Source organism: Delphinapterus leucas, chromosome 10 (genome assembly GCF_059928025.1).
Source record: "Delphinapterus leucas isolate spDelLeu-1000000601 "Yukka" chromosome 10, BTC_Dleu_Yukka2, whole genome shotgun sequence".
Classification (NCBI taxonomy): domain Eukaryota; kingdom Metazoa; phylum Chordata; class Mammalia; order Artiodactyla; family Monodontidae; genus Delphinapterus; species Delphinapterus leucas.
Window position 1 is genome coordinate 96,981,209 of NC_143138.1, and position 25,943 is coordinate 97,007,151.

General features: G+C 40.4%; 1 protein-coding gene across 5 annotated transcripts in view; it reads right to left on the reverse strand.

Moving 5' to 3' along the window:
- The window catches only part of RAD18 (RAD18 E3 ubiquitin protein ligase), a 115,709-nt gene that overhangs the window by 5,982 nt on the left and 83,784 nt on the right, over positions 1-25,943 (reverse strand). For all 5 annotated transcript variants that reach the window (XR_016394755.1, XM_089919586.1, XM_089919588.1 and 2 more), the window contains one exon: positions 4,746-4,808. Coding sequence is in view for 4 of the 5 variants with exons in the window: in XM_089919586.1 (XP_089775712.1) it covers positions 4,746-4,808 (63 nt within the window). In the remaining variant the exon portion in view is untranslated. The remainder of the gene's footprint in view (positions 1-4,745; positions 4,809-25,943) is intronic.

A 25,943-nucleotide genomic window follows, 5' to 3' on the forward strand; every position in this document is an offset into this window, starting at 1 on the left:
TAAGGAACAGCTGCTACTCAGGGTTGAGATGCAGCACCCCAGGAAGAGCCCTCTCCCCAGACAGATCCAGACACCTGCGTGGAGAGGGCATGGCTGTGGCTAACTGAGTCAGAGCAATGAGCTGCTGGCCAGGGTACACTGTAGGACCAGGCACTGGGGAAGGCCTGCAACCAAGAGGCAAAACCCCTTCTTCCTGCAATGTCTCTCCAGTGCCCTTACTGATAAAACTTAACATCAGGAGAGCCGGCAAAGGAAAACTATTTAAAGGGCCCAATTCAGTTTTCACAGAGCAGGCAAAAAGGATGAATTTGGAGCTGAGGCAGTAAACTGATAACTGGCACAGGGGCCCTGAGCCTCCATATACAAAATCCCAGCTATCCTGCTGGAAAGACCACATGGAGAGACCATGCGGAGAAACCACATGGAGAAGAACAGGCTCCCAGACTACATGGAAAGACAGAGAAGTCCAGACACCTCAGCGGAACATCACCTCCGGCCGCCCTGCCAGTTGGCTACGTGCCACATAAATAACCACCAGCAGCCTGAGGCCAGCCCAGACTGAAGAATCATAAGCAAATGAAGTGGCCGTGGCTTAAGCTCCTAAATTTCCGGGTGACTTGTTACATGGCAATTAAAAACTAAACAGAAACTTTCTGTTCAATTTGTTTTGGTAATCTACTGCTACATTCTCATGAAATAGCACAATCCCTTATTTGGTCATGATTCTAGATCTGGGCAGGGCTCAGAATAGACAGCTTAACTGGGTCTGGAGGATCCACTGTGAGGAAGGCTCACTCACACGGTGGCAAGCTGGAGCTGGCTGCTGACTGGGAGCTCGGCTGGAGGGAGGGCTGGGCCTCCGTTCTCCTCCAGCTGTCCTCTCTCCATGCCCGGGGTGGGCTTCTCAAAGCAGAGGGGCTGGGTCCAAGAAGCATCATCCTAAAAGTGAGTGTTTGGAAAGGACAAGCCCCACTGTGCAAACGCTTACCAAACTTCTTCTCACATCACATGGCCAAACCCAGAATCAACGTGGGCCTCGGGAGTGTGAATACTGGAGGCGCGTGATTCACCGGGGCCACCAAAGTAACCCTAACCTCAGGGGTATTCAGTTGTAAAAATTCATCAAGCTGTACACTTAAGATGTGCATACATTAATAATAGTTATTAATAAGTAATAGTTAATAAAGTTCACTCCTCCAAAGAAGGACAGCCAAATTATTAACAGTCCTCCCTTAGAAAATGCGATGGGGTCATTAGCACACTGCAAATGGCTTCTCATGGGGTTAGGATGAAATGCAGATTATCAATAGAGAAAATGATTCTTCCTTTTCTGGTTTTATAATACTAGAAAAAGCTATTTGCTAAAAAAAGATTTTTAAGGCACTAAGAGAGAAAGGATTAAAAAATATTTGTAAGTGGCAATCCTCATCCATTCACAGATTCCTGAAGCCACGTAAGCCGTGTCACTAACAGCTAGAATCCACCAGGGAGTGTGTTCAGATCCAATGAATACTGACTGCCATATTCAATCCCTCATACGCCTACTGAGTGCCCACCATGGGTCTCCCCAGGCACCATGCGGGGCGTGGGGTATAATGAACATCTGCTCTAGGAAGCACGTCGGGTGGTAAGCGCCCACTGCTGCGGGAGCAGGGGAGGAAGAGCTGGGAAGGAAGGAATGACAACTGCCACCCGAAGAAAGGGGAAAAGGCAACTCAGGCGGAAGCAACAGCAGGTACAAGGCAGCATGACTTTGAAGCCAATGTGAGTAGTTCAGCCAGGCTGCAACAAGGCGGGGCGGGGACGGGAGGAAGGACAGTCCAGGAGCCAGCAGGTAGGCTGGGGCCATGGATGGAAGAGCCTTGGATGCTGGTGAGTCCCTGCAGGACTTTACCACAGAGAGAACACAGCGTATTTTAGGTCTCATGGGCAGAATGAAGCGTACTGACTAGAGGCGGAGAGGCAGCTGGATGGCTGTGGTAGGAAGCCAGAGAGAAGAGCGAAGGGCCTGCGCGGGCCGTGGCACAGAGGGGCCAACAGAGACAGTTCAGGGGTCGTCCACAGCCCCGCTACTCAACGTGGGGCCCCAGAAGCAGCGTCAGCAACACCGGGGAGCATGCTAAAATGTAAACTCCTGAGCCCCAGCCCAAATCTCCTGAATCCTGATCTCAGGATTGAGTGGAGCCCAATAATCCGTGTTTTAACAAGTCCTCCAAGTGATCTTGATGTAAATTTAAGTCTGAGGACCACTTATCTATAGGACCTCGCAAAGGCTGCAGGTGAGAGGTAAGGGACAATGAGAAGTTGAAGATGATTCTTAGGTTTCTGGTGGAACAGTGGGCCAGACGGTGATACCACCATTCACTGAGGGAGGGGACAATGGAAGAGGAGCAGGTCAGGAGAGAAGGGACTCAGACCCTCCGAGGAGACATTCCCCACATTTTATGGATAAGGAAGATGAAATCTGAAAACGTGAAATGATTGACCTGGACCATTTTTCTTCCTATTTTCATTCTGTTCAATGTAAATATATCCTGTAGCTCAAAATGGTAAGATGAACCAATATTCACAGATATAAGAACCCAAGACCAGTCTGCAGAAAACAGGGTTTTGTATTGGGTTTTGTTTTGGGTTTTTTTGCTGCTTATGAAAATACTGCTTTATATGGGGGCATTGTGTTGCTAATAGAACCTCTCAATCATTTATGGAATTAGGAGAACGTGTTGGGGCTGAAGTAGTATGTTCTAGAACTAATATCTCAAATATGCCACTTGTGGTACCACAAAATACCTGTAAGCTTAAGATGGGTATTTGTAGAGCTATCACATTTTGTTGAAAAGTAAAGCTGTGCAGCCTTTTCCTGATTCTGCTCCTAAAGCTACACTGTGGCATAAGCTGGTTTAAACTGCTCTACACTTGGCTGAAACCAGGAAGCCTGAATTCTTACCCCAGCACAGGCCACTAACTAGCTGTGGACCTCAACCTCATCAACTTACCTCTCTGGAGCTCAGCCTCCTTCTCTATAAAATGAAGGGACTGGACTAGATGAGCACTTACGTCCTTCCAGCTTTAACATTTATTATCTGTGAGGATCAAGTGATGGGATTTGTTTTCTAAGTGATTTCTTATAATAATGACTTTAAGAGGTCATCATTGCCAAGAATGGGCTTGGACTCAGGAATTTTGGGCTACAGCTTGTCACAGCCATTGACGTCAGGGTTTAGTTTAGCATAAACAGGGGGATTCCTGGTACAAGAGGAAGTAGTTAGCTAACGAGTGGCCTCCTCTCCTAGAATTCAAAGTTCAATAATGCTTAGGTGAGACTAATGCAGCCACAATCTCAAACTTTCATAAAATGCTACTGTTTGAGCCGCCAAATATCTCATTGGCCTGAAAAACCTACTCATAATGCTTTCCCTGGATACACCACACTTTTCCATTCTCCCAGTGATTCAGCTACAATACTACAAAATGTCAGCACAGGAAACCTCATTCTTGGGAAAGACAATTTAGCTTTAATGGTCCATAGAGCTGAATTTTGACATAGATTAAAATCTCAGCTCCATCGCTTATCACTTATTGCTAAGTGACCTTGGATGGAGATTTACCTCTTTCAGCCTCAGAGAGGCTTTCAGAAAGGTGAAGATGTCAAGAACATCAGATGCTGCTAAGAAGTCAAAGGAGATGAAGTCTAAAAAGTTGTCCTTTGGAGTTAGCCACATAGAGGTCTTCAATGACTTCAATGAAGGCTATTTCAGAAGAAGGATGGGTCTGGCTGAGGATGTTGATGAGTCAGTGGGAGGTGAAGAATGGAAACTGCAAGTAGAGGCCACCTACTGAGAAAGGAAGGAGAGACACGAGAGCAGCTTCAGGATGAGACTGAGTGAGGTGGTAGTTAGTCAGTTGGTTTCAAGATGGAAGAGATTCGGGCTCGCTGAAAACCTAACGAGAGAGAGAGAGAGAGAGAGAGAGGACGGGAGAGGGAGAGATGCCTAAATGAGAGAAGAGAGAACGTGTAACATTCCTGACAAGAGGGTAGGAATGAGGTAGGAGAAACTAGACTCTATAATAAAGAGGCAGCCCTTTATTATAAAATGAAGAAATTATAAAAGGAGGGATAAAATATGTACAAACACAGGCAGATTTATACACTTGGTGTTGGAAAGATGAGGATTCCCATACAATGGCTTCTATTTTCTCTACAAAGGAAGAGAAAAGGTCTTCAGCTAGGCTGGAGCCACTGAAAAGAATTGAGAAGGGTTCAAGTAATCCTTGTGAAGAACAAAACAAAGAAATAATCACAGAAACAGTAAAAGTGCTAGGCAGTTTTGAGGGCCCACTTGTGGTATGTGAGCTTCATGAAATTTTAGTGGAACAAATCTGCCCAGCTGTACTACAGTCTTATGACTGGCGACATTTAGGAAAGGGTTAAAAGTTTTCTAAAGAGTCTAAGCCAGTGCTTAAGGCCTGACTGTTAATTCCTGACTATTAATTGCCCATTGGAACAATTTATCTTTAGAAAAACAACTTCTGACAAGTAACTGGAGTTATTACACTAAGATTCCATTTCTAAGCAGAAATATATAGAAACAAGTAGTGAACTGGAAATCTTTACCTTGATTTTTGTGAATTATTACTTGCTTAAGTCAGTAAGCACAAATATTCTTTGGTTTGAAAATCAACTGTATAGAACTATAATTTATCAGGTCAAAGTACATGCTTATTTCGTGATTATGAGAACTCACTTGTGCGATGCTTCCCAGGCTTCCTCTTCTTCTAGAAGATCTCTTATGATGTCTGAACTGGAACTAAAAGGACATGTACATCAATATTACCAGACAATAAAAAGACTGTGGTTCCATTCATATAAAATTCTAGAAAATGCAAGCTAATCTCTAGTGACAGAAAGCAAACCAGCAGACCAGTGGTTACCTGCAGGGGGCAGGGGGTGGGCAAGGAGGGACTACAGAGTGGCCCAAGGAAACTTGGGTGATGGATAGGTGTGATGGATAGGTCATCACCTTGACTGTGCTGACGACTTCACAGTACACGTGTGACAAAAGTCATCAAATCGTGTGCTTTAAATATTTGCAGTTTATTATACATCAATTTCAATGAAGCTGTAAAAAAAACCTTAATTAATCAGCAATAATAAAGAAAAAAATATCCCTAAAGCTTAAATAAACGCCTCAGTAAAAAAACCTGGATTCAAATGGAATATAATCGTGAGCCTTTTCAATTTCAATTTATGGCAACCAAAGATCAAATCATGTTTTAAAAACTGCAGTTTAGTAATGAAATTCACAAGAGATATTAAGTTCCTAAGTGTCTGTTAGTCCCTCTGTAACCAAATAAAGTAAAATGTAATTAATTTGAACTGTGCTAATGCTGTAATTTGTTATAATGCAACTTAGCTTAAAGTGCTACGTAATCTTTAGCCTATCTGTGCAGGGCAGGGCGGGAGGCAGGGGAGCAGAGTAAATAAGGATAGAGAGGACAGGTATTACTTCTTTAAAAGAAAAATGTTTTAAGGCTTTTAGCATCTTGTTCTTACCCAACTAAATTCCTTATGTGTGTGTGTGTGTGTGTGTGTGTGTGTATATATATATTAGGAAAAAAAGCATTTCTTTAGACATCCAAGACACATAAGACACAGAATGTCATGGGCAGTGTATGGGACAACTCAAATAGTCGTCACAACCCCCAGGATAAAGAAGGCTCAAACAAAGGACTAACTCTCTCTCAGGCAAGAGACAACAGGTTTGGAAATGTTAGTGCCAATCTCATTTCTAGTGATATTCTAAGAGATAACAACAGTTTAAAAATTATGAAGATTTAAAGTGTCAGTGAATCATTCTCAACCACTTCTGAAAAACTACTCTGAAGCAGTGTTTGCCTACAGTGCCTGAACAACAAAAATAAGGGGCAACACTCAATAAACATAGTTCTGTACCAAACATTTTACTCAAGGGATTTCCCCAATTCCCAAGCCCCTCAAGGAGCTACACGCAGGGCGCCCCTGACTGTATGTAGCTTGTGTGTACAATGGCCTATGTGTAAGCGCTCCATTCGCATTGCAATGTAGTGACCCTCCAATACAGTGAGCACAATTCAGGATGAGGTTCCTCAAAGGGTAGAAGCAAAACTCCTCGTATTTGTGGATCGAGAAAACATGTAACAACAGTGAAATATTATAAATTTAGTAATACTGTTAATTTATATTTTATCCATTAGAGAAGCACATAAATACATTTTAAAAATAGTAGTACATACGCCTGTGAGACACTCTCGATTATGTCCATGGATAATTCTTGATATGCATATGCTTTTGCAGACCAGCTGCAATCATTCTTTCAGGTCCCTGGGACAGGAACCATTTACCTAACCTGTCAGGGTACCTAAGCATCTACTACTCTTACACTGAGGATGGCCCCCTGCTCAAATGCAAGTGTCCCTGAAAATAATAACACATTAATTTATCATCAGTCATTTTCACCTTAGTATATACAAGCCTATTATAAGCTTTCCCATTAAACAGCTAGCTAAATATAGTGTTCATTAGGAGAGGAGAGGAAAAAGCAGAAGACCCTCAGGGAGACACAAGGCAGATTTCACCAACTTCATTATTTTCCTAAGAGACAGACCCACCTGGCCACTCGCCGGGGAGGGCTAGCATACACTGCCACCCTTATTCCCATAGAAGAGGTCTAAACCTTTCCGTTCACAAGATCCCAACCTTTGTTAATCCTTACTTTGGTGGTAACTACACCAACTTTATCAAGAAAACTGAAGCTGTTTATGGGAGATTTTCATTTCCTTCTCTCTACGCCAAGTGATACTGAGGCCATCACCTGCTCTTCCCTACCTGAACGGAGATAGGGCAGTGTCTCTCAACCTTTTTCCATGACTGCCCCCACTCCCCACACCTAAGAAGTCCTTTCAGAGCTTTTTTTTTTTTCCCCTAATTGCCCCTCCATGAAATTTTAATACCACAAACATAATGTATATTTGTTTACATACTATGTGTGTGTATACATGCTTTACACGCAGAGTAAGATTTTCTTTTTAACCATCTAGCCGCCTCCCGCAATTCCCACCCCTTGGGGGGTGAAATTGCTCCTACTGAGAACCCATGAGCTAGGGGAATGGGAGAAAGGGGCGGTCATATAGCTCTAGGTCCTGGCAGGTATCACATCACTAGAGAAACAGTAAAGTCGGCTTCCTGCTGACACCCTCCAACACACACATACAATTTTTTTTCAACAGGAAGGTTACAAAGCATCCCTACTCTTCCAGCTAAGTAAGCAGGACGGCCAAGCCTGTCAAATAACCTATTAGTCTGTGATCAATTAACCTCCGGGCTTTCAAATCATCAGTACAAATCACCGATTTGTTGAAGGAAAATACTTGTGGAGCATTAAGGACACAAACCTAAGAGGTTTTTGCTACACTACTTCAGTGAAAACAGATGGTACAGGAGGTTTACAAGACACATCTCAGAAGTGGTCTGCAATCTCCTCTTCGTCTGCAACTTCAATACTACCAACTAGCACGACGCACAGTGCCTCGATTTCCTCAATTCTCATCACCTTTCCTTCTACTCCAGCTCAGTCACTAACCTGATGATAACCAGATCACTAAACTGAATGACAGAAAGTTTGCGAGGCTTGACGTTTACCTAAAATGAAGTTTCAGCATATTTTGCTATGTCTGCTGCTCCAATTCTAGTCCCCACTAAGAAACTGTGAGTTGATGCTGACTAATACAATTAAAATAGCAGACAGAAATGTCCATTCCTTTTTAAGGTAATGTACTTACTATATTCTACTCAAAAGCCACATTCCTGAAATTAAACATACTGTTTCACAAATAGGATTTTACAAAGAGACTACTGGGCAAAACAGGCAGTGTTACTAAAATTATCACTCTCAGATCTCTTCCTTGTGTATAGCAGTAATTAGTATTTTTGAAATCTTAATCATTTTAATATGCCTTGGAGATCAAAAATTCCTTTCACACACTTGCAAGACATCTAAACAATCCTCCACAGGAGAAAATAAATTACTCCCTCCAGTATACCCAGAGTCAGGGCACGCACAAGCCTACACAGCTGTAGCTTTTAATTCTCAGACAAGAAATTTTTTCAGAGTAAACTTCAGGTTCCCTACAATTTGGGTTTGAAACACTCCGGGAGACCATGATTTAAGAAGCCAGATGAGTGTGGAGTCTGGAACTTGAACATTAGAGCTCCCTGTGGGAGGGTGTTCAAATCGTGCTGTCTGATGTCACCATCCAGACCAGGCTAGAGTGGATATTATTATACAAATTAAATACATGAGATAAAGGTTTATGGGCAAAAAAAATATGAATCTTTAATTCTATGGAATTCCCAGCCCCTGTACAGGAAGAGTCTAGTAGCTCTATTTGGAACACCCACACTCAATTTTTCATACCATGTAGACTTCATTTTCAGCTCAAACTTTCCGAAGTGTAAGCTCAAGTGCTTTCTTCTTTGTTTGCTGGGTGCTGGCTGTTCTTTGTCCTAGTTGGTCCTCCTATAATATTTTACTCTTGTCATTCTCTGATCAAAAGTAGTGGCATAACATCTTATCAGGTGAAGGAAAACAGTTTCTTTGCTTATTTCTCTTGAAGCCTTCTATTTCTACCGGTCAAGATTTTACCACCAAAGCTGAAAAGTGACATACCAAGTTCCTCTGGCAAAGGGATGACTGCTCGTACTACCCAGAGGAAAAAAGTCACAGGTTTCAGTGTTGGACAAAGTCAAGGTTTCAGTCTTGTTTCTGCCATTTAGTGTACCCTGGGCAAGCTACTTAATCTTTCCAAGTCTCAATATCCTCACCTGTAAAGTCAGGATAATAAGACATATAGTTCAAAGGAATATTTTAAAGATTAACCAATATAATACACAGAATGTTTAGCATAGAGCTTGGCACACAGTAAGTGTTCAATAAACGCTGCATCCATTTTCATAAACCAGATTTGGGTCTGAATTACCCAAATAACTGCCTCAGCACCATGCTTCACTTTGCCCTAGGAGACCAGATCACTATGTGCTGTTTTAATCTTTAATCTTTGGTTTCTATGACACCAGGGTGCAAATTCATCAGAACTTTTTATTTATCCAGCATGGCAGGTACACAGGGTACTGTGGGGTAGGTAAAATGCAAACATCTGCTATAAAAATCCTGCGGATTAAAGATTACTTACAAGTGGAATTTTTCTGTTATCTACTAGTTACTCTCCACCAATCCCCACCCCACCCCCAAATCTCCCCTCATAATTGTGGCATTAATTTGAGCATGGTTGAGTATATCCAACTTAAAAAAATACTTCTTTAAGGGCTGATCACTGGAAGACTGATGGACAGCATATAAGCCCACTAGACAACGGTACTTAAATAAATGCTACCAGCTCCATGAATCCTTCCTCAGGCCCCTGTTTCAAATACTCTGTTCTACAGGGTGAGCAACAACTTATGTGCCAAGTATTTTAGCAGGTGGCTCACAATAACATTAGAATAGTAAACATCCTAGGTTGAAAAAAAAAAAATCACTCAATGACAAAACAAAAAATTACCATTTTGTTAGCAGTTACTTCTACAAATCACTGTGATGACTAGTTTATATACACTAGCTTTAATTCATATAAGCACCCTAGGTTTTATCCCCAATTGACAGGTAGACAAAAACTCAGAGAAACTAAAGGGAAAAGAGGGATGTTTTCATGCTCTCCACTAGATCTAGAAAAAGATAAAATGAAGAAAGCTCCAGATTCAGATATAAGAAAAATATAATAACAGAACGAACTTATTATCAAGTAATATGTGGAAAATCCTTAATAAGAGCTGAAATGTTCAATTTACAAAGAATTCACAATACACGATCACCTCATTTGCTTTTAGAAGCACCCAGAGAGGTTGGCAGGGCACAGGCACTATCATCCTATTTTATCAACGAGGAAACTGAAGCCCAGGGAAATTAATTCAATAATCTACCACGTGCCAGGCACCCTGCTAGAGGCGCAAATCCATGGCTGAGCTGATGAACAAAGATGAACAAAGATGAACAAAGATGGAAGGCTAGGTACAGGGATCTGATGGACGCATATAAATTTCAAGGACTCGATGTCATAGCATCTTAGGGGAAGATACAATGCCCCATTCATCCAAAGGACTGTAGATCCCAGGTACCACCCAGTTTAAGCTCTTTTGAAAATGCAAAAGATATGGGAACACGACTCCACGTTCCCACATTTTCTCTACAAGCTTTTCAACAATCAAAATTCTCCATCTGAAACAAGATGAACCATTTAGCTTTCAGGGGTATTCCGAAGTCCAGAAATGTTCCCAGAAAGAAAAAAAAAAAAACACAGTCTGTAATAAAATACAAAACAGTAAGGTATATTAGTAGAAAAAGATTTTGTGGCAACTTTAAATTCATTCAATGACATATTCTTAACAGTTAAAAACCAAATTCATTCAATGACACATTCTTAACAGTTAAAAACCAAATGTAATGTGTTAACCTTCCAAAAACGATTAAAAAGATTTTAAAAAATAACAAAGCTATCATTGAATTACAGTAAGATACTTACACCTTAGGTTCAGTTACTTTGACAAGGTTTTCTTTAGATACTGTTTTCTCTTAATTTGACCAGAAACATAAACACCTATTCAGCAATTTTCTTAATAATTCCAGTGCCCCTAAATTACAAAACCCCGTTACTATATCTGTCATACCTTACTGCTGCATCACGAACCTTCACGAACCAATTTATATAATATGACACTGACGAAGACGACGACGATTTCCAAAACTTTATTGTAAAGTACCTACTCTTTTTTTGGCTAAAGTAAATTCATATCTTTACATGGTTCAAAATCAAAATGACATGAGAAGATGGACACTGAGAGGTCTCACTTCCTCCTCTGTCCGCAGGCAGTCCGTTCCCCTCTGACTCCAGCACATAATCACTTACTAGTTTGTTGTTTATTCTTCTGATGTTTCTTTATGCAAAACCAAACAAATAAAAGTATACTCATTTCCTCCCCTTTTAGAAAAGAAACAGAATGCTATCTATGCTGTTCTGAATTTTGGTCTTTTCACTTGCAAACGTATCCTGGAAATCTCTCCCTGTCAGCATGTAGAGATTTTCCTTTTTGAACAATCACATAGCATCTCATTGTGTGGATGTACCAGAGTTTAATCAACCAGCCCCCAAGGATGAATACTCAAAGTAGTTTCCAACCTTCTGTTATGATAAACAATGACTCGATGAGTAACTCCAAGTATAGTCATTTGTACGGGTGGTGTACCTATAGGACAAATTCATGAGAATACTGGGTAAAAGGCCAAACAGTACTTTTGGTTGGTCTCACCAGCTTCCTCTCCTTAGGGACTGTATTATGTAGCACTCCAACCACTAATAAATGAGAGTGTGTGTTTCCTCATACCCTTACTGCAGAGTCTATTAGCAAATGTTAAGATGCTTGCCAACCTAACCGGTGAGAAATAGATGCAATTTGCATTTCTCTCTGGGCAAACCATCTGTTCAGGGCTTTTGCCCATTTTTCTTTTGAGTTTGTGGGTCCTTTCCTTCTCAGTCTCTAGGTGCTCAAAAAGAATATCAAATGTTGAATGTTTTTAAAAAGGTTCTATTAAACCTCTATACATGATAAGAAAATGTATTAGCATGTCTTCTTTCATAGTCAACAACATTTCTAAGTTATATCTGAAAGTAAAACACACTCGAAGTTTTTTCTTAGTGGACGACAAAGAATTCCAAAGCAAGCATCTACTGTATGGGCAATCCTCACTATTGGGTGATCCTACAGAACTTTCCTGGCATGTTCTGTTTCCCATTCTCAAAGGCTCACACCTCAAACTGCCTACCCACCAGCCCACCCCAATCTCAGCTGATGAAACTGCCTTAACTACATTAAGAAGATAAAAGCAGGGGAGCTCCCTGGTGGCCTAGTGCTTAGGATTCTGGGCTTTCAGTGCCAAGGTCCAGGTTCAACCTCTGGTTGGGGAACTGAGATCCTGCAAGCCACGCAGCGCAGTCAAATATTTAAAAACAAAAAAACCGGCAGGAACTTGCTGCCCCTGCAACTGTGCCTAGGTCCTGCCTTCCTTGCTGCTTCTATAGGTCAGTCAACCCCTCTCCTAACAAAGGCCGACCCTTCCACCTGCTCCCACCTCGCTGCCTCCTCGGGACTTCACTCACGCAGCTGGCTCCCCACCCCTCATCAGTGTCCCCTTCTCGACCGCATATTCCCATCAAAGCCCTCCCGCAATCCCGTGTTCCTCCACGTACAGTCCTAACCTCCGCCACCCTTCACAGCAGAAGTTCCCGAGAGCTGGTGAGAGTTGCTCTCTCCTTCGTCCCCTAAGGCTTCCCCTCAGTGCACACCGGTCAGTCTTCCAGGGAACCCCTTCACTCATAGCCACACCTGCTAAAACCTTCATGTTGCCCAAGTCCACACAGTCCCTGCTCCCTAGTCAAACAAGTCTTGTCTCATTTGACTTCTCATCTGTTTTCTTCTGTCAGCTTCCATGGTATCACAATGTCTTAGTTTTCTTCATCCACCACTGGTCTTATTCTTCCTGGATCTCGTTTGCTCAGTCTTTTCTAAATGCTTCTACTTTCTCAATGTTCAAGTGAGAGAGGGTTCAGTCCTAGGTGCCTTTTTCTTCTGCACATCTGCACTACAGGCTCAGAGCCAACACCATGCCTTTAAGTGTATCTCGGGCCCTGATCTCTCTCCTTACTGCCGCCTCCTTGTCTGATATCTCTACTTGGTCATCTCACAAGCCCCAAACAAAACCCCTGATTACAAACACGACCCCCCCCCAACCCTTGGCCAAGCTTTCTACTGCCTCTCTCAGATTTCCCCATCTTACTTAGCAAGTACAACCATGCACCCAGTTGTTAAAGCCAAAATTCACCCACAGGCTGAGCTTTTCCTGTCCTACCACGTCCAAACCACCTGCACATGCTGTCTATCCTACCTCCAAAATATATCCCCAATCCCACCCATTTCCATCTTTACCATGATGGTCTTAATCTGCTCTACCATGACCCCTCGGACGGACGGGACCAAAGCCTAACTGGTCTCCCTGCTGCCACTCGCTTCACCTCTAACCCCCCCGTTCACTCTTCACAGCATCTGGAGTCATCCTTTTAAACCATATAAACCAGACCATACTGTTACCAGATCAACATTGATAAGTCAGTTGGTCCCCAAAGTAATCTATAGATTGAATTTAATCTCATCCAAAATTCCAGTAGACCTTTTCTTTCTTTTTTAGCAACTGACAAGTTAATTTTAAATAGAGATGCAAAAGGACCCAGAATAGCCAAAACAATTTTTAAGCCCATGGCAGCACCTCTGGCCTCGGGCATCAATCATCTCTTTGATGGAAGTGTCTGCCACACAAATGCTATCATTTTTTTAGGTGGCAAGGAAAGGGTTAGGAAATATTGTATTCAAGAGAGAATCATACCTTTTAGGTCAATCATTTTAAATTCTTATAAAAAGTGAAGAAAAGTACTGTGTATTTTTTTTCAAGGAAGAGATAAAAGGACATTAGGTTAATTCCGAACACTGGAATCCTCTTGGCCCTCTGGAAAAAACTCAATTTCAAGGTACAATCAAACATTTGTGCTTATGTTTAACTTATAAATTTAAGGGAAAAAAAGAAAAAAAAGAAGACATTAACTCTGAGAGTCTAATGTAAGGGACAAATTTTTTTAATTAGCAAAATTTTCACCACTACAATTAGATACTGAATCAAAATCTCAAGTTAAGTGGGCAGGGGGACAAAATCACAATGCTTCATTTTGTTCTGACTCAACTATTAGCAGCATAAATGACCAACACAAAAAAACCCCAATACTAGAAGACAACGAGATCACAGTAACAGGTTACAATATTCAGCCCCGTAAGGAGAAAGGAATTACAAGACAAGCAGCATCTCAAGGTGAAAATTTCCTCTACCGCTGAAGAAGCTTTCATTCGAATACAAGTACCCTTGACAACAAGAGGCAGGGTATGAAGCTCGTGATGGGAGCAGCATGTCTTCTGCACAGCCAGGCCCACTTCTATATCATCTGCCCAGCTGCCCATGCCGAGGACGCATGTTCAACTGTACAAATGTGGGATGCCTGGCCAATACCAACCACCAAACCACAGAAACCCAGTATCAAGTCAAGGTTCAGGCCATAAAACTCTAGTCTTACAATCTGTTCAAGGAGGAGGAGAATTTTAAAACTGCCTTATACTGCTGGGTTTTAGGCAGTGGACACTGAACCGCCTTGTGACTCAGTTCCCACAAAAATGAGGCCTTAGACCAAATGATCTAGTGTATGAGAATTATCCCTCCAAAACTATATTGACTCCAAATTTTAATGTTGATACATATTTGTTAATTTTTGATCTGTACTATTACCCATACTCCAGTAGCAAGATGCAAAAGGCTCCAACGAAACGTGCTTACTAGGGCAGGGGCAGCGTAGTAAAGCACCTTCCAGGCTTCCACAAGTGACTTCTGCAGAATTACCTAAAAAATAACAAGCCTCCGCATTTGAGGCCCATCATACTTTAATGCTTGAGCCTCTCTAAGATACAAGAACAATGGGTACTACTTACGTGGTAAAATCAATAGGAGTAAGCAAAATCAGCAATTTAAAATGTACCCATGTTCCAGAATGTGACTATTTGTGTGGGACTAAGAGAACAAAGAAGACGTGAAAATAAACACGGCATGTCCCTCTGACAGGACAACCATATAATCTACCATCTAAACCCAGACACTGGGGAGAGTGATACAGGGTACTACTAATAATGATGCCAAGAGAATAAGTGGGAACCAGCCGATCTCAGAGACACCAGAACATATGGTCATTCTATGTCTAACTGACATTTTAAATAACTCAATTAAAATGCTGTTCTACTCACAAAGGAATCAATGGCACCCAAGATAAAAATTCTGACGCAATTCATGTTATAACGGGGCAAAATCTGGGCTGAGAATTACTGGCTTCAATTCTATTTGGTGAATGACTTGAGAAAAGTCACATCACCTCTCTAGGCCTCCACTTCCTTACCTGTGATATGAAGCTACTACATTCAGTGATTTCTCAAGGTACCTTTGAAATTGAAAATGTTTGTATTCTATCCTAACGTGCCTTCTTCCCAGGTGCTGAAGGTCTCCAAGGAGACCTCAAAACATGTGTTCTTCTGATTTAAAAGCAAAGATAGTATAAACTGAGAGGGCAGGAAAAAAGCTCTGACTTTAACTTTCAAGTTGACTATAACAAATGATAAACTTGAACAATTCACTGAAAATACAAAATTCCAACAGCATGATGTGCAAGTTACATACCATTTCTAGTTCATCCAATTTCATTCACCAGAACAAGACTAAAGGATTCTGATTCTGACAATTTGTGTTAAACTAGAGAAAGCTCTTAACTGCCTGCCTATGTTTGGGGGTCTAGGAGTGCTGATCCAAAATAACGATTGATCCTCTAACATTTAGAAGGAACTGGTAGTTCCTTCAAGGTCTCATACTTACTCTGCTCCAAGCATTCTGAAAAATACGTTCTCGCCTACTCTTTTGTTTTTTTTTTTTAATGAAGAACTAAACTCTGAACCAGTCAAGATTATATCTGTTTTATGAATCAAGCCAAATATACAAAGAAGCACATTGAAACAAGAATTCCTATATGGTTTACAAAATGTCTGAAAAACTAAAAAGGGAAACACATTTTTAAAAACGTCAACCTTATGCAAATAGCAAGTATTACCGCGTCATGCCAACCCAAACTCTCACAACTACAGTCATCGTACCAAAACCTCCGGTGACAATCAGACACTGCTACAAGCTATGACAATGAAGGTATCATGTGACAAGTGTGGAACCTAGAAGGGACTGCCAATTTCAACAAGCATTTTAGATACACAAGTTAGCAACCACTATGGAATTGTAAAACTCTATCCTGATGCAGAAAATTGAAGGGTGCAAAGTAATTTTACAGAGGGTCTTTATATCATGGCAGTTCATGAATTTGGTGAAAACAAAGAAAAATATCTACCACCTAGGGTTGACTCAGAATGCTGAAAAATCATGAATTTATTATAAAACAAAACCAAAAAAAGCTACTATAAAGAAGTCCATCAGATTACCCAGTGAAAATGCATTAAAAAAAAAAATCCCTAAAAGGTGCCAACATGAAGTATCTGAGATTAGAAGAAAGCCTCATTATTTAACAGCAAATACCCTTTGCCAATGAGAACGGGAGAAAAGATAAAAACTATCTGTACTTTCACATTGTTCTGGGAGGATCACTACTCAAACCACTTTTACAAGTATATATTCACTAATGAAAACATGGTAACTGAAGACGATGAGGCCTATCGTAAACGGTGCATGTTTTCTCTTTTGATGAAACGTAAAGGCCGGGTTAGCTACATCCTCTGAGGTAGAATCAGTCTATAAAGTAAAAACATTAGCACAAGAAAGCAAAACTGATAAAACAAGTAAGACAACCGAGAGGAAAACAGAATTCTTCCTTCACGCTTCATTTATGGATTAAATTTTAACATAGTACAAAATAATGCACTTTATGGAATGTACTACACAGGGCTTTATTAATTTATATGACTAAATGTAATATGTACTATTAAATGAAAGAAAAAAAAGAATTCAATAACTAAACTTACTACAACCTAGAAACTGTGCAATTTACCACTGAAGAAAATGTTTCGACGACTTTGGTTTTCCAGTATTCAATACATTCTTTGAATATTTTCATGCCACTATGTCTCCTTATTTTGATGTTGTAATGTACTTAAAAAAAAACTTTAATTTTAGAATAGTTTTATATTTACAGAGAAGTTGCAAAGATAGTACAGAAAGTTCCCATATGCCCCACACCCAGTTTCTTCTATTGCTAACATCCTACATTAGGTCTGATACATTAGTTACAACCAATGAAGCAATATTAATACGTTATTATTACTAAGGTTCATATTTGATTTGTATTTCTTTAGTCTTTACTTAATGTCCTTTTTTGGTTCCAGTGTCCCATTCAGGACACCACATTACATTTAGTAGTCATATCTCCTTAGATGCCTCCAGACAGTGTTGGTTTCTCAGACTTTCCTTGTTTTCGATGACCTTGACAGTTTTGAGGCATGCTGGTCAGGTCATTTTGCAGAATGACCCTCAGCTGGAGTTTGTCTGATGTTTTTCACACAGTCTGACTGAGGTTACTGAGTTTGGAGGAGGAAGACCACAGAGGTAATGTGTCATTTCCAGGGCATCACACCAAGAGCACACACGCCATCAACAGAACACTGCTGTTGATGCTGACCTTGATCTCTTGGCTGAGGTACGTCTGTCAGGTTTTTGTTTTCTCTTCTTCTCCCCTTCTTTTCCCTTTCCTTTCCTCTCACCTTCCTTCCCCCCTTTTCTGTCTCTTTTTCTAGCATTTCCCTGCTTCCTGCCCCAGCCCTGGATTCAGCCATTTCTCCAAGAAGCACTGGTTCCTTCTTCTGGAAAATGTTATTAAATACCAAGATCAGGGTACTAGGTGTGCTCCTTGCAGCTGTGCTGCCCTTGCTTCTGGGCCCTGGCAGCTCACAGAAAAAGGAAACACATGTGTAAAATAACTAGCTCACTTACACACACAGATCTATAAATATTTCTGTATGTATCCATCTGACTCTATATTAAGCTAAACATGAGTTCATTTTAAGGTCTCCAATTCTAATCCACTACCACATGGATAGTTTTAGCCTTATTTGTCTGTAGTCTCCCCTCCAACAGTCAGAAACCTGACTCCCATTTGCCATCCACTTAAGACAAAGACACACAAGTAACATGAAGAAAAAAAATATTACGCTAAGCTACAGATGAAAACGCTAAGCTACCGACGAGCAGAATTAGACAAAATCTTCTGAAATAAGTCAGGGAAAAACCCCAGCAAATACATATTAGAGAAATATTTAAGGTTCACACATCAGCGCAAATCAGAGTACAGAGAAGTGTACTTCAAAATACCTTCTAATTCTTAATTGTGAAGAAGCAATTCTGTGTAAAAAAGTTAAAAATAATTGCTATGAAATGTGCCAAATAAAAGGTTAGCTTTCTCCCCCCCTTTTTGTCCAAGGAGGATTCAAAGGCACACAATATTGTCACCTTTTAATGAGGTACTTCTAAAGACTTTCCCCAGAAAGACCAGCTGGCTTCTTCTGCCACACCCTGGAGAGTCAGGTCCGAAGCGGAGAGGACATCCACAGACATCACAAGGCCCACTAACAGTGCTCTAACTGCTGCCGAGGAGAAACAAACCAGGATAATGAGGAAATATTCCCGACAATCAAAGAACTCCCAGTTCCGTGCTTGTGATTTTCCTGCCTAAGACCCAGAGATTTTTATTTAGTATGTTGGTGAACTTCAGTTTGATAAAAAAAAGATTACTTCATACTTCAGTTCATTATCTATCACACAAGAGGAAAGAGTAAATTGTTTCTCATCAACAAACACATTTTCCTCCAGCAGTTTGTGGACCCATTTGTCTCAGAGCTTTCGAGATTATCTGTCCCTTTCTCTCCCTGGCATCTGCTCGTCTACCACTTATTCAACAGCCCCCAAATACCCTTACGTCTCCCCTTCCGGGCAGCGACGGGCAAGTGAGCTTGGCAAACAGGGGCACAGACGGGCAATGAGCTCTGGGGCTCCCCCCACCCCCGCTCCTGCCTTCTCTTGGGCCCGAGATACAGACAGAAGTCTACAGTACCCCATTTGCATTAATAGAGTCTACAGAAAACCAAACCAGTTTCCTGTCTTCAGTTGGAATCACGGCCTGGGCAGATCCCACTGGTGCCCTGCCCCTATCCCCTTGCCCTCATCCCCTGACGTACTTGATCTCCAAACGTAAGCGCCTTTGCCTGACGTGCTAGAGCCAGCTCTGTCGCATGAAAGGCTAGAAGCAGCAGGGAGCAGCCCCCAACCAAACGACATACCCCTGCCCCTTGCCTTGGGTGGGACAACTCAGGTGTGTGTTTTAAACCAGCTCCCAGTTCCCAGGAGGGATAAACCCCCGTCGCTCACAGGGACGTCTGGTTTGATAATATGCCCCTTAAATGCTATCTTCCCTTTCCTGTCGCACTTCCCCACTCCCTACAGTGTGGTTCTTTCACCTTCTAAATTAACCACTTCCACTCAAATCCTTGTCTCGGGGTCTGCTTCTCAGGAAGCCCAAACATTTCAAGCACTGCATGTTTGCACTCTTTCAAGAATGTGAAGAGCGAGCCGGCTTGGCCATAAGCATTATCAGTCAGGAAAACTTGGGCTCTGACGTCAACGAGACCTCGGCTCAAGTCCTGGTACTGCCATCTACCATGTGTACAACCCTAAGCTGCTTATGTGACCCCTTAGACCTTTCATTTCCACTTCTCTAAAATGGGCTTGCCTGTGGACTAAGTGATATAACACAGAACACTCCTAGCACTCACATATTGTTGAGTCCAAAAACCTCCTACAAAACCCATCAGCTTTTCAATAGCAAGCATCAAGGGACATACCCCCAAGGACTCTTTGAGCTCCTCTCCTCAGGAATCCTCATCTTGCTGTACTCACCAATTCTGAACTATTAGGTTTACCCAATCCTAACCAAGACCCGCACTGAAAGAACTGACTAAACCAAAATCGGAATCTCAACACACAAGTCAGCTTCGCCCCTCTGGCTGAGAGGCCACTTTGATGATAGAGGTAGTGTTTCCCATTCCCTTCAACAAGCAATAAACTCAGCGTGGTCTTATCAACAGGCTGATGGTGCCAGTACTCTACATTCCTCAGATGAGTGTCACAATGGCACTTTTTCTCTTACAATTTCCCCATCGTTCTCCAATTGACTCAGAATTTTAAAAAAGCTGAAATTTAACTACTCCTTAAATTTTCCAACAAATTGTAATCAAGATTTCTTCACATATTTTTGTTTTTTGCTCTCTTGCTCTTAAGAAGTCTGGACAGATAGCTCTTGGAAATATGACTGAAAAGGGAGGAAAAGTTGTACCAAAATCTATGAAATGCACGGCCCACAGTTAATGCGCCTCTTTGTCAAAGTTTCCGGTGTTCTGTGCCTGTCTGCATTGTAACTCCTACAATGATGCTGCTACTGACCTAGCATCAAAAAAGCGGTAATGGTTTGGGCCAGGAAGTGTGAAAAGTTAAAATGTACTCGTTCACACCTTATCTGACCCAGGTTCTTTTATGACCAGCACTTGGCATCTGCAAGAAGGTTCACGCAGGTTACAGGTTACCAAGCAGTGAAATTAGGTGGTCTCTGTGATACCCTTCATTCCTACTGAAATCAAAGTCCCTGCTTCATTAGCCCACACTCTCTAACACACCAAAGCTGAGGTAACCATGTTGGGTCAGTCCTGAACAGACTGACTGAAATAAATATGGTTTCAGCGACTGAAAACAATACTCAGCATCCCATGTAGATCCCAGGCTACCACTTTTTTTAGCCAATAAATCGTAACTATAAATCTTTCCTTTAGAAAATCTTCTGGTATAAACAAGCTTCTCTGATTATGGAAAATGACCCTTTCCAAGAATTTTTTAAAATTTTAACAATTTCACACTTACAAAAAAAATGACTCTTAGGCCCTTCACCCAGATTTTCCAATTGCTAACATTTTGCCACATTTGCTTTCTCACACTTTCTCTCTGTGTGTGTACACTCACACACATACACGTTATTTTTTTAAGCACTGAGAGTTTCAGCCATCATGTCCCTTTAACCCTTCAGCGTGCATTTCTTAAGAACAAGTACATTCACTTACACAGCCATAATAAAATTTTTAAAATCAGGAAATTGAATACTGATATAATATTACCTAATCTATGACATTACTCAATTTTTTCCAGTTACATAAAAAGTTTCTTTTTAACTTATATTGCCTAGAATTAAAGTGCATAAATATTTTTTTAAAATAATGATCTAAAGGTTCTTCCAAAGAACAGCATGACCACTATTCATCTCTACATGAAGATTAAAGCTTCCTCTCTAGGGTCATAATCAAAAGCATCTTTTCTTATAACTTAGCACTCAATAAAAATGGAGTTTTTTCTGCTTGCCAAAACTCAGGGAACAAAAGCCCTCTCTTCTTAAGAAGAACAATAAGTGAATTTACAGAAATTTGGACAAGTCTCTTGAACTCCCGGAAGTCATCTAGGGGGTGTACAAAAATCTAAAATTCTTATCAATTTTTTTATCATCTGTCTTCAAATTGGCAAGAAAGAATCAATATAACATTAATAATTAAAACTCTAAAAGAGGTACTTATTTACGAGTTAAGAAACAAATTAGCAACAAACAATTTCATCCTAGTAATTATTTGGATTAGATACACCTACTGGATCTTAAAGTAAGATTATTCTTAGTTGTCAATCTGGCATATTACATAAACTTAAATACTGCTCTAACACAAAGAAAACCAATAGTGTAATTCAATAAGATCTATAATCTGTATTACAGCATGACTACATGAATTAAAAAAACAACTCACAATTTATTTTCACTCACATTAGACCTAAAACAGCATGACTTGTCTCTTTAAAAGAGAAAAAAAAAGCATAAAAATTTACAAAATAGTATGATGCTTCTGTATTAAAAATGTTCCTCTAAGTATCCACGTACCCATACTGCTGTCTTTAGAAGAATGTACATATGAAAGTGTTAACAGTTCTTTCTTGCTGATAAAATTTTACTGGACTCTTACTTTTTGTTTACCTAAATTTTCTATTTTTCACAATAAGCATGCATAACATCTGAATTAAAAGTTGTTTTGAAAATCTAGGGCTTTACAGTGAAAGCAATAAAACTATCATAAAAAGAAAAAGTGAGAAAATTTTCGTAAAAAATGAACACTTCAATATACAAGGAATAAGCATAATTCTAGTAGGTTGATTCATGGTCTGCAATGGTCAAGCGGTAAAAGAACACAGATAATTTATCAACTATTAACCTGTCAAAAATAACAGGATTACAGAATGTTAGGGTTGGAAAAGATCTGAACAAAGTCACTGAGTGTCATGTCTCATCACCCTTCCATGCGATGTCTGAATTATGGAAAATAAATGTTGGACCAGACAAATAAAGACCACTAATCTCTGAAATGCTTTGATGCCACTAAAGGCATTTGGTTGTGATGGGTCCCTTTTCACTTTGAATGCTTGTCCTGATTTCTAAGGTGTTACTTATCCTAATCAGCTGTGTATCTCTCTTGACCATTTAGACTTTAGAGTCACTAAATCGCACTGGCATTAACCAATGGATCACTATACTTTGTGACAGTCTTCTGCCAGGTTACCACCAACTTTATGAGTGTTATGACCGACTTTATTAGTTTCCAACTAGGTGGTAAAATTATGCTTGAAGTGAGTTAGGGACCTTATTCATATTCAGATACTATATTTCAAAAATCTAAGACAACATTAATGGTAAGAGGAACCATTACTTTTAATGTTTACATATCCAGAGTTCTTTTAAACATATGTAGACATAGGTTTTTATCTTATGCCACTGTTGTACATATATTTTAAAAAAAACTGAAATAAGTTGGTTAAAGTATTCCTAAAACGTATTCAGATTCGGAGCCCTACGCTTCATCGTGTTTTTCTTTGTTTGTTTGTTTTTGTTTTTGTTTTTTTGCAGTACACGGGCCTCTCACTGTTGTGGCCTCTCCCATTGCGAAGCACAGGTTCCAGACGCGCAGGCTCAGCGGCCATGGCTCACGGGCCCAGCCGCTCCACGGCATGTGGGATCTTCCCGGACCGGGGCACGAACCCGCGTCCCCTGTATCGGCAGGCGGACTCTCAACCACTGTGCCACCAGGGAAGCCCTCTTCATCGTGTTTTGACTCAACGTCTACGATGTCTGTTTTTTCCCTCACAAAGTCATCCTCTGTACCACCAAAAGCACTGGAGATAAAGCATTTCTCCAAATTACCTGACAATTGTCTCCAGGCATTTCATCTAAGGCACTGACACCCATTCTGCAAACTAAACTCATAATTTTGTTTTTCTCAATCACATAACCTGTGACTGGAAGATGAGCAGCTTCTGTTCAAAGACAGCAAGAAATGTCTGACAAATCGATACTTGACACCCAAACAATAGTCTTTGCAACAGATGAATCAGTCAGGCTCACTGTTATTACTTTGAAATTTTTCTCATCTATTCCAAGGGATGTGACCATTTCTCCTGCCTTCAGTAGATCATGTAACAAACAAGCAATCCTTTGCACATAGCTCACTAACAAAACATAACAAGTCTTCAGACACTCGTGGGCATCTTTAGGTCTTGTAAATCATTTGACTGTTTTGCAAGAAAATACAGAAATATAGTCGTTCATCCAACAGTGAACACTACCTCGCTAACATCAAACTTTCACCCTGCTGTATTTTGTTACTTTCTTCGTACCCAACTTTTTTCTCATTATTTTGTTGAAGACATTTTAAATGACAAACCAATGTAATGTTAACAATACATGTAACTCAACTGAAACTCACACACTGGCAAGTATATCACAACTACCACCTGGCTGGCAGCAACTGTAAAACACCATTGATCACTGTACCTATCACAATTTCAGACATTAAAATGTAAAACAGAAAATGTACACCTTAGAATCAAGAAATCCTTCACTTAATAATGGTCGGGTAGTGACCCAAGGCAGGAGATATTTTTTTAAATGAGTGACAGACTCAATTCTTAAGGACTTTGATGAGTAATAATAGGAAGGACAAGGATAGTCAAGTAACTATAATACAAGGCAAGATTTGATTTAGACGAACTGCTATGGAATGCAGAGACGCTGCTATAGGAATTCACAGAGGAAGTCAAAATTACTTCCTGCATAGTGGGAAGAATAAGAGAAGAGCTCGGAGGAAGGGCTGCGAAAAAGGGTCATCTGAGAGCAAACTTAAGACATGAGTGATGGAGCAAAGTCTCAGAGGAGGTGGATGAATTCATCTTAAGAAAGAATATGCCTTTAGAAATGTATTAAGAAATATATCTTTCTCTTACAATTAACAGGAAAGAAGTGGTCAGAAATTACAAGAAACCTTAAAATGGAAAGGAAGATCTGGAGACAGGTCAGATTAGCTGCCTTGGTGAACTGGGAGACAAGGTGTTCATTCAAAGTGAGGAAACAGACACAGGCAACTGGGTAGGAAAGGCAATAAGGAGTAAATTAGGTGGTGAGCACCCAGCTGAGGCTGAATTAAATGAATTTTCAATGGAACTAATTAGCCCAGGCTCACAACTTTCTAAAGTTCAGAACGGAAGTAGGAAAAAAAATAATAAATTGTGGGATTTACTCTATGATATAATAGCTTAAGAATTAGAATGAAGGAATAGAGGACTATGAAAGCATTTATGAAATATCCAGTCCTAGAGACCCAAGTTTTCCAGTATTACTGAAGAAAATTCAATTGATTTGGTCTTTATAAAACCAGAATAATAATCATGTATTTATCAAAGACCCTCACATCTATTATCTCATTTCATCTTCCCAACAGACCTGAGACAGAAGATATTTATACATGCTTTTCATAGCTATGGAAACGGACTTCAAAAGATTGACTCCCAAATCACCCAGCAGATCCTGACCCGAAGCCACTCAAATGTAAGCCTGTACTTTCCTGCTGCACCACGGCTGCTCCCCCTGCACACTTCCTCCTCCACAGTCCACTCGGGAATCGGCTGCCCAGTGGTCCGCCCTGGTATCAAAGCAAATGCCACTGTACTCCCACTCTCCCTTTAGCCTGAGTTTCTAGGTCTTATATAAGGAACAGACTCAACATTTTAAACGTAAAAAACCTTAGACTGACAAAATGACAGGGCAAATTAAAAGGAGGGTATAAAAGCGTATTTAATTAAATTAAAATTTTAACATAGTTAATGTTTACTATGTGTGTAACACTTCTTTTTTTTTTTTTTTTTTTTGTAACACTTCTTTATACTTGAGATATGAGTACCAGACACTGACCGATTTCTCAAGGCAAGCCACGCAAATCCTCATATTCGGTCTCTAAAGCTAAGCTTCCAAAGTGTGCAAACAAAGTCAATGATTTTTGTCCTTGTTAAAACTACAATTAGAAACAACCCAAACGTCCATTAACTAATAAATGAATAAATAAAATGTATATCCATACAATGGAATATAATTTAGAAAGAAAGAGGAATATAGTACTGAAACATGATACAAAATGGATAAACCTTGCAGACAGTATACTAAGTAAAAGAAGCCAGTTACAAAAGACCACATATTGTATAATCCTGTTTATATGAAATGTCCAAAACAGGCAAATCAATAGAGACAGAGTAGATCAGTAGTTGCCAGGAGCTAGCAGAGCTGGGAGGAACTGTGGAGTGACTGCTAATGGGGATGAGGTTTCTTTTCGGGGTGATGAAAATGCTCTAAAATTGTGGTGATGGTGGCACAACTTTGGCAACACAGTAAAAACCAATGAACTGTCACTTAAATGAGTGAATTGTATGGTATGTAAATTATATCTCAATAAAGCTGTTAAAAATTCGCAATTAGCAGGTAGTTCCACTGGTCATGGGTGTATTGCGTGTGTGTGTGTGTGTGTAGACATATATACATGCATAACTAATTAAAGTGTGGAAGAATATAAGAGCCTACTTTAAAAGAAATTAAATGGTTTAATAACCCTCTCACAGTTCAGTGATGTCTATAAGTCTGTCTGAGGCGAAGACCTCCAACAAACTCATCCTGTTTCTCACACTCTCACCACAAGATAAAAATACATCTGGCTGCCATGTGCCTCCCCTTTCATTTTCCTCCATTCCACCCTCCACTCCAAATTTATAAAA